Source organism: Megalobrama amblycephala, linkage group LG9 (assembly GCF_018812025.1).
Source record: "Megalobrama amblycephala isolate DHTTF-2021 linkage group LG9, ASM1881202v1, whole genome shotgun sequence".
NCBI classification, from domain to species: Eukaryota; Metazoa; Chordata; class Actinopteri; order Cypriniformes; family Xenocyprididae; genus Megalobrama; species Megalobrama amblycephala.
This window is the reverse complement of record NC_063052.1, coordinates 9,325,715-9,339,459: the sequence shown is the minus strand read 5'-3', so window position 1 is coordinate 9,339,459 and position 13,745 is coordinate 9,325,715. Positions and strand designations below refer to the sequence as shown.

Here is a 13,745-nt window from a genome sequence, read left to right as displayed (position 1 = left end):
CTGAAATAAATGCTCCTTGTTTGCACTTGCATCTCTTTGTTTCAATATTCTTTAGATATACAGTTATACTGGGCACAGTTCTTAATATTTTTTCACCATAGTACACTTTAAATGTAAAGCCCCTTGTATTTCACATAGAAAAGGAAATGTTCTGTTAACTTTCTTAATACATATGTCTGATCTTATTGTGTATGATTCATTGTGAGGTTTTTGTTTGCTTTCTTTTCTTGTTTTACTCAAGAATGTCCTGTTCAACTACATTATGTTATATTATGAAAGTAAAATGAGTTACAAATGCTTCATGTTGACTTTAAGAGTCCAGTTGCTGCTGACAATATTGATAATACAAATAATATTATGGAGCATCTATGAAATGCATGTAAATTGTGACTTACCTTTTCTTTGTCTGTCTTTTCTTGAGCGATGAGTTCTTTCTGTCTCTTTATCTCATCCTTTGCCTGTTCTATCTCCACCAAAGCGTTTTTCACATCCTCTCTCATTTGCTCCACCCTATAATTCTCTTTAATGGTCTCCTCAAGCCTCTCCTCCAGCTCCTCTCTTTGCCGCTGCATCATATTTTTCATGACTTCTAGTTCATCTCGCTCTCTCATAATCTTTTCTTCTCTGTATTCAATCTCTCTTCTCCTTCGTTGAACTTCATTCTTCAACAGCCTCATCTCATCCCTGTCTCTTTTCATCATTTCCTTGTTGTGTTCCACCTCACCCTTAAGACCTCGCAGCATTTCCCGAATGTGTTCAATCTCCAGAATGAGCCTCTGCATCTCAGCATTCATCTCCTCTTGGTCTGATGTCTCCATCTGACCTCCTGCCATTCGGTTTTCAATCTGGAATTTTGTTCTGCGCACCATTTCTCTTGTCACCTCGATCTGCTGAATGAGGTTGATTATTGTGAGATTCATCTGTCCTTTTTCTTCTTCTAAATCTTTCTCCTCCATCCTTAGTTCAAACTCCTCCCTCGCTCTTTGGATTTCAGCTTTAACTTGCTCCATTTCGAACTTCTGCCTCTCCGTTTCCATTCTTTTCCATTCCATCTCATCTTTAGCCCTTTGTATCTCCACCTTCAATCGTTCCATCTCATCCTTCTTCCTCATGGTCAGTTTCATCCTTTGGTCAAGTTCTTTCTTCTTCCCTTCCATTTCTCTCTTCATCAGCTCCATTTCTCCAATCTCTCGTTTGGTTTTGTGCATCCTTTCCTCCAGCTCTTCTTTTTGTCTTTGTATTTCATTTTTGACATGTTGCATTTTGTCCATCTCTGATTTTGCGAGCTCCATTTTCTTTTCAACATCCTCTTTTTGTTTCAAGATCTCAGTCCTCATCAGTTCCATCTGGTATCTCTCAGTCTTTGCCTCCATCATCTGAAGCTCAATATCTTCTTTCTGTCTCTGGAGGTCTGCTTTCATCTTTTCAAGTTTAGCCATTTCTGACCTTGCCTTTTCCATCTTTACATCAATGTCCTTCTTCTTTTTCCCTAACTCTACCTTCATGTCTTCAATCTCACCAATCTCCTTCTTCATAGCTTCCATCTTCCTCATTATCTCCTCCTTCTCCCTGTTCATCTTCTCACGTTCCTCCTGCTCTCCCTTTTCAGCCTCATCCCACAACCTTTCAATCTCAGCTCTCACTCTGTTAATCTCCTCCTTGACCTCTCCATACGTGTCCTTCCCTCTCAGCGTTTCCACACGAATCTTCTCCAGATCTTCTCTCTCGTGTTCCATGTCCTCCCTTATCTGCCTCAAAGCGTCCTCTCGTTGTTTTGTCTCCTCTAACCTTTTATTCACATCCTCTCTTTGTTCCTGGATCTCAATCATAAGAAGTTCAGCTTTCTCTCTATCTTGTCTTGCTAACTCTCTGCTTCTGTTCATGGTCTCTGCGTCAATATCTAGCTGAGCTTTGATCTTCTCAAGTTCTTCTTTTTGCCTCTGAACTTGAGCACTCTGTTCTACATCATATCTCATCATCTCATACCTTCGTTTTTCTAGATCTTTCTTCTCATTCTGGACCTGAAATCGAATCTGTTCAAGCTTCTCTCTCTCATTGTCTATCTCTACTAAACACTTTTCCTGATCTTCCTTGTCCTTAAGCACAGCTGTTCTCATTTGCTCAATGAACTCTTTCTCTTGCTGTGTATCCTCCAACATCTTTTGCAGACTCTCTTTTTCAGAATACCTCATCTTTTCTAGCTCATGTCTGGCTATTTGTATCTCTGCATTTATTTGTTCTAACTCCTCTGTTTTCTTATGTATTTCATCTCTTTGCTCCAGCGCTTCTGATATGGTTTCATACCGTCTCTTTTCTGACTCTTCTATTTGCTTTTTTAGGAGCATCTCAGCCTCTTGGACTGCAAGCTTGGCATGGTTTGCCTCCTCTTTTTCTTTTTTTGCAGCTCTAATCCTGTTCTCTATTTCTGTCTGTTGTCTTTGTAGCTCACTTCTCATGCTTTTAATTTCATCTGCTTCTTGTTTAGCCTTTTCTCTGCTGTTATTAATCTCTTCTCGCTCTTTCTCCATCTGTTCTATCATTTTTTTCAACTCTTCCCCCTTTGCTTTAGCCTCATCCATCTGTCTGATAGTGGCATGTTTATCTTCTTCTACCTGAACCTTCATTTTGTCAAGACTGTCCTTCCACTGCATGAGCTCCATCCTGCTCTCCTCAATGTTTCTCTGGGATCTCTGGACCTCATCCCTTAGTTTTTCCAGTCTTTCCAGCTCATGCTGAGTTTTTGCTCTGAGTTCGACTTCCTCTGTCTCAGTTTCTTGCCACCTGCTCTCCATTTCTTCCTTTACCCTGAGGATTTCATTTCTGAGGAACTCACACTGTTCAGTCTCTATTCTCACCAGATCTCTCTTTCTTTCCAGCTCATCCCGCTCTTCATCCAACTCAGTCTTTATTTTCTCCATTTTTTCTTTAGTTCTTTGGATCTCCTCAACCTTCTGCTCAATATCTTCAATTTGCCCTTGAATTTCAGCTTTCATTTTTTCCATTTTCTCATTTTCCCGGATTGTGATTTCTTGGCTGTTCTCAATCTCCTCTTTGGCTCTGACCGTTTCATGTTTAATTATCTCTAACTCCTGTCTCTCCCTCAGCATTTCTTCTTGTCTTCGGTTCAAGCTGTCTTTTTCGGCCTTAATCTCTGCATTGATCAGTTCTGTCATTTCTCTATCTTGTCTGGCCTCTTCTCTTATCTTAACACATTCTTCCTTCTCTTTCAGTATCTTTGCTTTCTCCATATCATTAGCTCTTTGTATCTCTACTCTTACACTCTCCAGCTCGTCTCTCTCCCTATGCAGTCGAGCTCTGTGCTCTAGTTCCTCTGTCACTATCTCATACCTCTTCTTCTCCATTTCTTCTTTAGCTTTCCGTGTATCCTCCCTCTGTTTTTCTAGAATATCTTTGTCCCTCTGCATCTCTGTTTTCATTTGTTTCAGCCTCTCAGTTTCTTTTTTTACTTCCTCAACTCTGCCCTCCACAGAAATCATGTGACTTTGTATGTCTGCTTTGGCCTGTTCAATCTTTTCCCACTCCTTTTTGACCAGCTCTCCATTCATCACCAACTCCTCTCGACCTTTCTCAATTTCATGTTTCGTCTCTTCCAGATCTTTTTCTTTTCTTAAGACATCTTGCCATTTCTTTTCAATGAGGTTGTTTTCTGTAAGTGCTTGAGCTCTCAGCTGGTTTATTCTGTCAATCTCTTGTTTTGAGAATGCTCTGTTTCTTTCAACCTCTTCTCTTGCTCTTTGAACCTCATCTTGCAGGTATTTCAGTTCATCTTTCTCTCTTTGGATTATAGCTCTCTGTTCCATCCCTTCTTTCTCTGTTTCATGCCACCTTTGCTCCATTTCCATCTTCACTTGCTGTATGTCAAGTTTAATCTGCTCAAATTGATCTTTTTGTTTCTTGATGTCATGCTTCTTTCTCTCCAACTCATTTTTTTCCTCTTCTATTTCAGCTTTCATCTGCTCCATCTGACCCTTTGCTTTCTGTGTTTCATTAATCTTCATCTCTATCTCATTAATCTGAGCTTGTATGGAACTTTTCATTTGTTCCATTCGTTCCATCTCGTACTTGGTGCTTTCGCGGTTGCTCTCCAACTCCTCCTTCTGTCTCAGAACCTCATATCTGATCATCTCCAATTTCTGTCTCTCTCTCATGATATCATCACGTTTTTGCTCCAGGGTGGTTTGCTCGGTTTGAAGGTCAGATCTCATTTGCTCAATCCTCTCCCTCTCTCTGTTTACCTCTTCTTTATTCCGATCCATTCTTTCATGGATGTGGTCCATCTCTGCTTTCATGTGAGTAATGGTTCTCTCAAGTTGACTTTTCTCCGTGGTCATCCTAGTTATTTCATCTTGCTGTCGCTGAATCCTCTGCCTCATGTTGTCTATCTCACTCCTTTCTTGCTTGGTTCCTTCCCAAAGTTTCTCAATCTGCTCAATGGCACGCATCGTCTCCAGTCTACGCCTTTTTAGCGAGTCTTTTCTCTTCTGAATGTCTCTTGTATGCCCGTTCTTGTCATCCTGTTTTCTTTTTTCTCTGGGAGGACTGGGTGGACTGCCTATCTCTGTTTGCGTGTGCTTGCTGTTGCGTTGTCTCCACTCTGCAAAAGAAAAATCTACATTAGATAATTTGCATTAATTTTATGTTACAATAAGAATCTTCATGCAAGTTTTATTTTTTCATACCACTTCATAATCCAAGTTTATAATGACCATGGTTTTGAAGCGAAAAAAGATGCATGATTTAACTTGTTTATTGAAAATAATTCACAAATCGGACAGATCCAGTTTGTGTCAAATGACTGACACTATTGCTAGCCACTAATTGATTAGATTTTCTAACCTAGTTCGTGAATCAGCTCAGGCTCTGTCATTCTCAGGATGAGATGGAAGGACACTCTGTTTCGGACTGGCTCTCTTTCCAAAGCCTCAAACAGGAGCTGCATTGCCTCCTGTTGGGTTGGAGCAGCATCCACTTGCTGAGCTGCCGCATCTTGGATCAGACTTTGGGAGATAACAGCCTCAGCAATGTCACTGACCCGAGTCGCTCTCGTAATTATCTGCTCCTTGAATTCTGTCAGGAAATCTCCAACTGTTGGGAAGAAGAACATTTGAAGGAGAACATTCATAGAATATTAATGATAAAATTACAATAAATTAAACTTTGAATAAATTAAGTGCAGTGAACTTTACCGTAATCTCTGGATTCTGCCATGGCTGCTTGCTACATGGTTTATTAAATGGATGGTGGTGTGTGAATTGTGATCTGAAAGTTAATACAAATGATTTGCAGTAACAAACAATAACAAACAACAAACAATAACAAAATCATATTAATAATACAAAATAAAAGTAAGTGGATAGTGATGTAAAGGTTAGGTTATTTTGTTTACAAAGTGTCAAAGTGTTTACAGTTTGATTAAAAAAAATGTAATTCATTTGTGAAATGGAGGAAAAAAAGCATGAAATATATTTAATCATGGTAATACTATATATATATATATATATATATATATATATATATATATATATATATATATATATATATATATATATAGTTTGTTTGTTTGTTTATACATGAGTATAATACATGCTGTATTTGTTATAGATATAGACATTTTTTTTCTTGACAGATGTTTTTTTTCCACTTAAACTTAATTATAAGAATGCACACATATCATCAAAGTACCAGCCAGAACAGCTAAGACCACTTAAACAAGGAAATTATATATATATATATATATATATATATATATATATATATATATATATATATATATATATAAATTGTTACAAAGATTCTTACCTTCTGTGTTATCACTGGATTTAATCCTGTAAATTGTAGTGGTCTGATGGTGGAGGCATTTTGTGACTATGAAAGTGACTATGACATTGAAAAACAAATCTTATCCTACTTCAGCACATGCAAAATGTCTACGTCATTCACGTCACAGTTTTGGATTACCATGTGTTTGATTGGCTGTGGGTGTCAAAATATCTTCTGCCTGGTCTTCTCTGATAAAGGCAGTGTATGTACTGTACAGGTCCACCCCTGACATGGTGTCACAATCTAGACCTCACTGCAACACCCACTTGAACTGGTTTGGGAAAGAAAACATGAAATTCATGTTCAATAGAATGGCACACAACCCATGCATACAGGCATATGGGACAAATGGAGAGTTGTTTTTATTTTTTTTTTCCCCTTTTGCTTAATTCTAATTTAATATATTTCTTTCATTGCGAATGATATTATCAACAGAGCAATTGGAGTAAAAATTTATTTATTTATTTATTTATTTTGGTTTTCCTTTAATGACAGCAGCAGTCCAGTTACACTAAGTTTGTCTAAAAGCTGATTATCATTTTCTACAGCATTATGCAAATATACTTGATTTGTTACTTTAAGCCAAATCTTAAATAGTTCTTCAGTTAATCACATGTTTAGTTTGCCAGTGATTCGCTCGACTGGGACTTTTACTAGTTGTCTTGGACTTTTATTATAGACTGTTATGCTGGACTTTTATTGTGAAAAGGAACTTCCGTTTAGACACCGGCGGTGAACTGCAGACGGAGGCAGAGCTTTTCTCATCAGCGTGTTCCTGTTAAGCTGACAAAACGTCTTACGCAATGAGGTACAAACTGTTTTATTCTTTTTAAAAAATAAAGTAATAACTGCTTGATTAAGTTGCAAACCGAAATTCGTCAAATTGCCGCATTTTTGTTTATTATTTTAATGCTATGCTAGCACGGTGCTTGTTAGCATGTTGTTCGGCTAGCTGTGCTGTGCCTTTTATGGATAAAAGAAACAATGTGTATTTATTACTTGTGCGCTTGCATTAAAACGTATTAACTATGCGTTTGGATTTAATTCACCTCATTTTGTTGTTTGTAAAGCGCTATGTTTTCTATCAACGAGTTTGTTTGTTCGTTCATTCATGAACGAGCGAATGAATGAAGAACCGAGCATTCACATGAACAATGCTCCCCCTTTTTACCTGTGATTCATTTTGTTGTTGTTTGGCTTGTAGATTGGCTTCTTTGATACCGAATTGGGATTTTTTTGTGTGTGTGTGTGTGTGTGTGTGTGTGTGTGTGTGTGTGTGTGTGTGTGTGTGTGTGTGTGTTTTCTGTAATACAATTAGTGAAATTACTGTTCTTGTTTTTCTCAGAGGAGATCGTGGCAGGGGCCGAGGTGGCCGGTTCGGTTCCCGCGGAGGTTTGGTCCAAGGGTGAGGGTTTTTTGTTTTTTAAATTCATATGCATTTGTCTTTAATTTGTTGATATTAGTCTAACATTATTGTCTTCTGTCTTCGCAGGTATCGTCCCTTTGTTCCTCACATACCATTTGACTTCTATGTTGTAAGTGTTATTTCTACATTGATTCTTTGCTTTGTGAAACAATAAGCCTTTAAGCCTCCAGCTCATGAATCGCTTGTTACAGTGTGAGATGGCCTTTCCTCGAGTGAAGCCGGCTCCTGATGAGACTGCTTTCAGCGAGTGTCTGCTGAAGAGGAACCAAGACCTCACTCCTACCCCTTCTGAACAGGTACAATGATTTTCTATTACGATAAATGGCCAGTACACTCAAATCTGCCCATGCAGGTTAAGCCATAGATCATCAAATGAGTGTGCCTACTCATCCTCTTTTAGCTTTATATGTTAGGATTATCACTGAGTTTAAATAATTTGTGTTCATGTTTATTCATTCTGTCGCAGGCTTCCATTTTGTCCTTGGTGACTAAGATTAACAATGTCATTGACAACCTAATTGTGGCACCTGGAAACTTTGAAGTGGTAAGAAGACATTTCAAAAATTCAATCTTCATTTTTTTTCCAATATTATTTTTGTAGTACTAAATGCTTAATGTCTCACAATCCCCTCTGCAGCAAATTGAGGAAGTAAGACAAGTGGGATCATATAAAAAGGGCACCATGACAACAGGACACAATGTAGCTGACCTTGTGGTCATCCTGAAGATCTTACCCACCCGTGAGTCTCATTTCATGAGTTATGTGGTGTTCTGTTTAGTTGTATGATATGTTAGTCACTTCTAGTCTAAGTCTGCTTGGTTTATTCATAATCCTATTATTTTGCGTATTTGTGTAGTGGAAGCTGTCGCTGCCTTGGGAAACAAAGTAGTTGAGACCCTGCGTACACAGGACCCTTCTGAGGGTGAGTACTGGTTTTATTCTGGCAGGCCAGTCGGAGTGGAGAGAAAAAAACTTATTTGTAATCAAAATAGGGGGGAAATCGAACAACTTTAACTACGTTAAATATAATATGTTCCTCTTTTCTCTTCAGTACTGTCCATGCTGACCAACGAGACAGGTTTTGAGATCAGCTCTGCCGATGCCACGGTGAAAATCCTCATCACCACCGTTCCACCCAACCTGCGCAAACTGGACCCAGAGCTCCACTGTAAGTCACACTCAAACAGAGACGTGGGAAGATGTTTTTTGTTTGGGGGGGGGTCACCACATTTGAATAAGAAACCATATCGAGTCTATACAAGTACACTCGTTTAAACGGCATACACACTGGGACATTTGACTGCACATAACTTTTTTTTTTTTTAATACACTGCTTGCAGTCATAATGCAATGGACCGGTCTACGGGACATAAATTAAGCCTTTAAATAAAACGGTCATATATAGTAATGCACAGCGACAGGAAATAAAAATTAATGCGAAAAAACCTGCCTACCTTACACATCACCGAAGGTGGACTTGCGCTCAGGACTAGAACGGACAAACTCTTTCTACACAGACTGCAACTGCCCGTATGTTTTAAACACAATCCAATATTTTATTTTTTTTTATAGCCCAGAAAATGCTTTAAATTTAGTAAACGCTAAAAAATGAATAAATGCAATGCAAATTTGTTCATTTGCAATTCTGCCGCACCCCTACTTCCCACGCCCCTGCTCTCAAACACTTGAGCTGTTTGTTTGATGGGTTTTTCTTACAAATTAGCTTGCTTTTCTTTTTTGTCAATATTACATATTTAATTGTGCACACTGGTTTTAGCCTATTTTGTCTATTAGACTTCATTTGCTATCATCTAATGCTAAAAGAATAATTTAAAAAATGTTAACTAATCTTTTAGCAAATCTCAAAATAAATATCCATTGTAGTAATGCCTAACTTCACCATCATTAAAAACTATTGTTTTAGTGTTTCATTATTTTAGACTGTGCAGAATTTTAAAGGGATGGTTCACCCAAAAATGAAACTTGTCATCTCACCCTTAAGTTGTTTCAAACATGTTTTTCTTCTGCTGAACACAGAAGATGATGTTAAAAATGTGGATATGGTTAAGCTATTGACTTCCATAGTTTTTTTTTTTTTTTTTTCTTCCATACTATGGAAGTCAGTGGGGCCCATCAACTGTTTGGTTACCCACATTCTTTAAAATATCATCATCTTATGTGTTTAGCAGAAGAAAGAAATCCATACAGGTTTGAAACGACTTAAGGGTGAGTAAATAATATAATTTTCACTTTTGGGTGAACTATCCCTTTAACATCGGGCATGAATCAATTATCGGCACAAATAATAATCTATCATCCAGAATTTTAACAGCAGTTCCTTCCTATTTCTTTTTCAGTGGACATCAAGGTTCTGCAAAGTGCTCTGGCAGCCATTCGTCACGCTCGCTGGTTTGAGGAGAATGCTTCTCAGTCAACGTAAGGACACTTGGTGTCTCTTAATGGCTCTTAATGAATGAAATGTTTTGTGGCTTACTTTGGTTTCTATTTTGATTCAGTGTGAAAGTTTTGATCCGCTTGCTGAAAGACCTGCGTGTCCGATTCCCTGGATTTGAGCCTCTAACACCCTGGATTCTGGATCTTCTGGTGGGCACCATTATCATAATCCAACTTCGTAGGTTTCTGCACTTAAACCAGTTGATTTGACCACTGTAATGTTGCTCTCTTCACAGGGCCACTCTGCTGTCATGAACAACCCCTCTAGGCAGCCTTTGCCACTCAATGTCGCTTACAGGTAAGTTGGAACTTCCTGTTTGTTAATCAATTGCTTGTGGTTATGGGCATCAGTCTTTTTTTCCGGATCTTGGGGTAAAATGAGCATGTGTATTGCAGGCGCTGTCTTCAGATGCTCGCTGCAGGTCTTTTCCTGCCAGGTTCTGTAGGAATCACTGATCCGTGTGAAAGCGGAAACTTCCGTGTTCACACTGTCATGACACTGGAGCAGCAGGTAATGCAGATTTGAGTCAGCAGGTAATGCACCATTTTAATGTTAAAAAAATAAATCATATAATCTGATTAATTTGTTTCTGCAGGACATGGTGTGTTTCACAGCCCAAACGCTGGTGAGGGTTCTCTCTCATGGAGGATATCGTAAGATCTTGGGCCTTGAAGGAGATGCTTGTTGTAAGTGTTTGGGGTTTATTTTTCTCATATATATATATTATATTAGTGTGTCATTAAGACAATTGTTTGTGATACTCATCTACAGATCTCACCACCGAGATGTCTACATGGGACGGAGTGATTGTCACCCCATCTGAGAAAGCTTATGAGAAACCCCCAGAGCGCAAGGAAGAGGAGGATGAAGCGTTGGAGGAAGGAGGAGAAGGGGAAGATGAAAGCATGGAGACCCAGGAATAATGCTGTGGTCTCTGACAATTTTTTTGGCCTGGTCATGTTTATTTATGTTGTTTGTTTTTTTTTTTTTTTTATTGGAGATCTGTGTCTCATATCTACAAATTTTACCCAGAAGTCCCCTGCACATCTACATTTGTTTCTGTATGTCTGCCCATCCTAGAGTAAAAGCCATGGTAGTAAACAGCACACAGTTATAACAAGGACCAAATGGCAATGTCCCATTATTCTGTCTTCTCACCTTAGCGCATTCTGATACGGTTATGTGTAGGAAGGGGACTGGAAATTAATTTTAAGTTGTTTTCTTTTGTTTTTGGTTTGTATTTGTATCAATGATCGATCCATTAAAGTTTTTATTTCCTACTTTGTACAATATGTCTGCATTCTTTTTTCTTATTCCTTAATTTGTTGTATTTTGCACCACCCACTGATCTTGGACAAATACTTAAAGGGATAGTTTACCCAAAAATTGTTTTTATACTTCTTTTTTTTTTTTTTTAACACAAAGACATTTTTAATTCTAAATTTTCCATGTATTGAAATTCCATGCAACCAAAATTTCAAAAAGTACAGAGATAACGTAAAATATGTGAATCGAGACGGGATTGCTTTATAAGATTAACAGGTTTAAATTAGTAAATGACAGAATTGTCATTTTGGGTGTGATATCGCGCAACTAAAAAGGCTGCTGTTCCAATATGCTGATATTCAGACTGGGGTTTTATACAAGAATTTAATATTAAGTTGAGTAAATTGCATTTTAATGCTGTCTTGCCAGTTATCTATTTTTGTTCCACCAACGTGGTTCTAAACAACGTGATGAAAAAAAAATCAAGCTTAAAATTGAGCTTAGTGGCGGCGAATGAATGGTGTTTTGAACAAAGCGGTTTATGACTCGTTCAAAAGCAGACTTGTCCACACAAATGGTTATAACTATAAAATATTGATGATTGTTCTAATTCTATGAGAATATGGAAGTCCACGACACAGGAACAATAATTGGAGTCACTTTCAGAACATTTTTTCTAGTTAATGAATGACAAAAACATTGAATCTACCCGGCTCGAGCGTGTATGCTGCCTTCACGTGCAATTGGAAATTTCCTACTTCGCATAAACGGTTATTAATTTATGTAAATATGCACTTAAAGACAATGTGATGAAGATGTTGTGGAAAAAATTACTAATACCAGTCGCAGATAGGCTCGTCCCCTCCGCCATGTTTAAAGGTTCTAGCACGCCCAAATTATCTCAGAGTTTCCCAGTCGCAAATACTGAGAGAGAGTTTATGTCCAATTATCAGCAGCATTAAAGGGTTAGTTCACCCAAAAATGAAAATTCTGTCATTTATTACTTACCCTCATGCCGTTCCACACCCGTAAGACCTTAATCTTCAGAACACAAATTAAGATATTTTAGTTTAAATCCGATAGCTCCGTGAGGCCTCCATAGGGAGCAATGGACACTTACTCTCTCAAGATCCATAAAGGTACTAAAAACATATTTAAATCGGTTCATGTGAGTACAGTGGTTCAATATTAATATTATAAAGCGACGAGAATATTTTTGGAGCGCCAAAAACAAAACAAAATAACGACTTATTTAGTGATGGCCGATTTCAAAACAATGCTTCAGGAAGCTTCGGAGCACAGATGAATCAGTGTGTCGAATCTGCTGTTCGGAGCGCCAAAGTCACGTGATTTCAGCCGTTGGCAGTTTGACACGCGATCTGAATCATGATTCGACACACTGATTCATTTATGCTCCGATGCTTTATGCTCCGATGCTTCAGCAGTGTTTTGAAATCGGCCATCACTAAATAAGTCGTTTTGTTTTTTTGGCGCTCCAAAAATATTCACGTCGCTTTATAATATTAATATTGAACCACTGTATTCACATGAACCGATTTAAATATGTTTTTAGTACCTTTATGGATCTTGAGAGAGGAAGTGTCCATTGCTTCCTATGGAGGCCTCACGGAGCTATCGGATTTCAACTAAAATATCTTAATTTGTGTTCTGAAGATTAACGAAGGTCTTACTGGTGTGGAACGGCATGAGGGTAAGTAATAAATGACAGAATTTTCATTTTTGGGTGAACTAACCCTTTAAAGCAGCAGACGACATTACTGCAGTTGATCCGTTGGTGTGGATGGGCCTTAAAGGGTTAGTTCAAAAGCAAAACAAAAATAAATTTATTCAACAATTTCTTCCCTACGCTGTCATTCAGTTTACATTGAAGACACATTTAAGAGCTTGTTCTACGTCAAATCGCCGACTCATTATTGGCTGGCTACTGCGTCAGCAACGCACGCATGCATCGTTGTGCTCACGTGAACAGCATCGGCCAATACTGAGCCGGCGTTCGGACGTAAACACAGAAGTGCTGCACTGCGTCAACTGTGTAGGAGACAGGGTAGGGTAGAGAAGAAATTGTTGAATGAAGTCATTATTTTTTTGTTTTGTTTTTGTGCACAAAAAGTATTCTCATCACTTCACGACATTAAGGTTTCCTGTAGCTCAGTGGTTAGAGCATGGCACTAGCAATGCCAAGGTCATGGGTTCGATCCCAGGGATTGCACATACTCGGATACAAAAATGTACAGTATAATGCAATGTAAGTCGCTTTGGATAAAAGCGTCTACCAAATGCATAAATGAAATGAAAATGAAAGGTTGAACCACTGTAGTCACATAGACTATGTCTTTACTTCCCTGAACCATGAATGTGGTAATATCGTTGCTTTATGGGAGATAAGAAAAAACCTCTCGGATTTCATCAAAAATATTTTAATTTCTGATGAACGAAGGTCTTACGGGTGTGGAACGACACAAGGGTGCGTAATTAATTACAGAAATTTCATTTTTGGGTGAACTAACCCTTTAACGGAGGCTTCTTATAATGTGAGTACATTTTAAACAGATTTTTTCAAAACGTTTATGTAAACATCTTTAAGAAAAACACAGAATACACTGTTCTTGTGAAATATGAGGAAAATAAATGGACAGCAGTTATTTTACCTTGCTAAAATAGCTTTATAGTAATTTTTAGAAAATGTTAACAACCGTTGACAATATTACATTCTGTTTAGGTTTACCACATCACAG

At 38.1% G+C, this 13,745-nt stretch overlaps 2 protein-coding genes across 7 annotated transcripts in view; one reads left to right on the top strand and one right to left on the bottom strand.

The window, feature by feature from the left end:
- si:ch211-250g4.3 (nesprin-1) overlaps positions 1-6,170 on the bottom strand; it is a 53,586-nt gene extending 47,416 nt beyond the window's left edge. For 3 of the 6 annotated variants that reach the window (XM_048201513.1, XM_048201514.1, XM_048201518.1), the window contains exons 1-4: positions 5,821-6,168; positions 5,208-5,280; positions 4,858-5,106; positions 396-4,615 (exon numbers count right to left, since the gene is read on the bottom strand). In XM_048201513.1, coding sequence (XP_048057470.1) covers positions 396-4,615; positions 4,858-5,106; positions 5,208-5,229 — 4,491 coding nt within the window. In that variant the 5' untranslated portion in view covers positions 5,230-5,280; positions 5,821-6,168. Of the gene's footprint in view, positions 1-395; positions 4,616-4,857; positions 5,107-5,207; positions 5,281-5,820 lie in introns of all 6 variants that reach the window. The other 3 variants (XM_048201515.1, XM_048201516.1, XM_048201517.1) reach the window with 2 other exon arrangements.
- Positions 6,171-6,495: 325 nt separating this feature from the next.
- Positions 6,496-11,010, top strand: ilf2 (interleukin enhancer binding factor 2). Its single transcript, XM_048201519.1, has 14 exons — positions 6,496-6,649; positions 7,187-7,246; positions 7,334-7,376; positions 7,459-7,563; positions 7,734-7,811; positions 7,905-8,007; positions 8,125-8,190; positions 8,320-8,436; positions 9,626-9,704; positions 9,785-9,872; positions 9,959-10,020; positions 10,119-10,233; positions 10,319-10,409; positions 10,495-11,010. Exons 1-14 carry the CDS (start codon positions 6,645-6,647, stop codon positions 10,644-10,646), a joined length of 1,164 nt encoding a protein of 387 aa, XP_048057476.1. The 5' UTR covers positions 6,496-6,644; the 3' UTR covers positions 10,647-11,010.
- The last annotated feature ends 2,735 nt before the right edge of the window (positions 11,011-13,745 follow it).

What these genes read in the sequence shown, in the direction of transcription:
- ilf2 (XM_048201519.1), top strand. An exon ending in CCACTCAATGTCGCTTACAG is followed by an intron (nt 10,021 to 10,118) that starts GTAAGTTGGAAC and finishes TGTGTATTGCAG; the next exon opens with GCGCTGTCTTCAGATGCTCG. An exon ending in TCATGACACTGGAGCAGCAG is followed by an intron (nt 10,234 to 10,318) that starts GTAATGCAGATT and finishes TTGTTTCTGCAG; the next exon opens with GACATGGTGTGTTTCACAGC.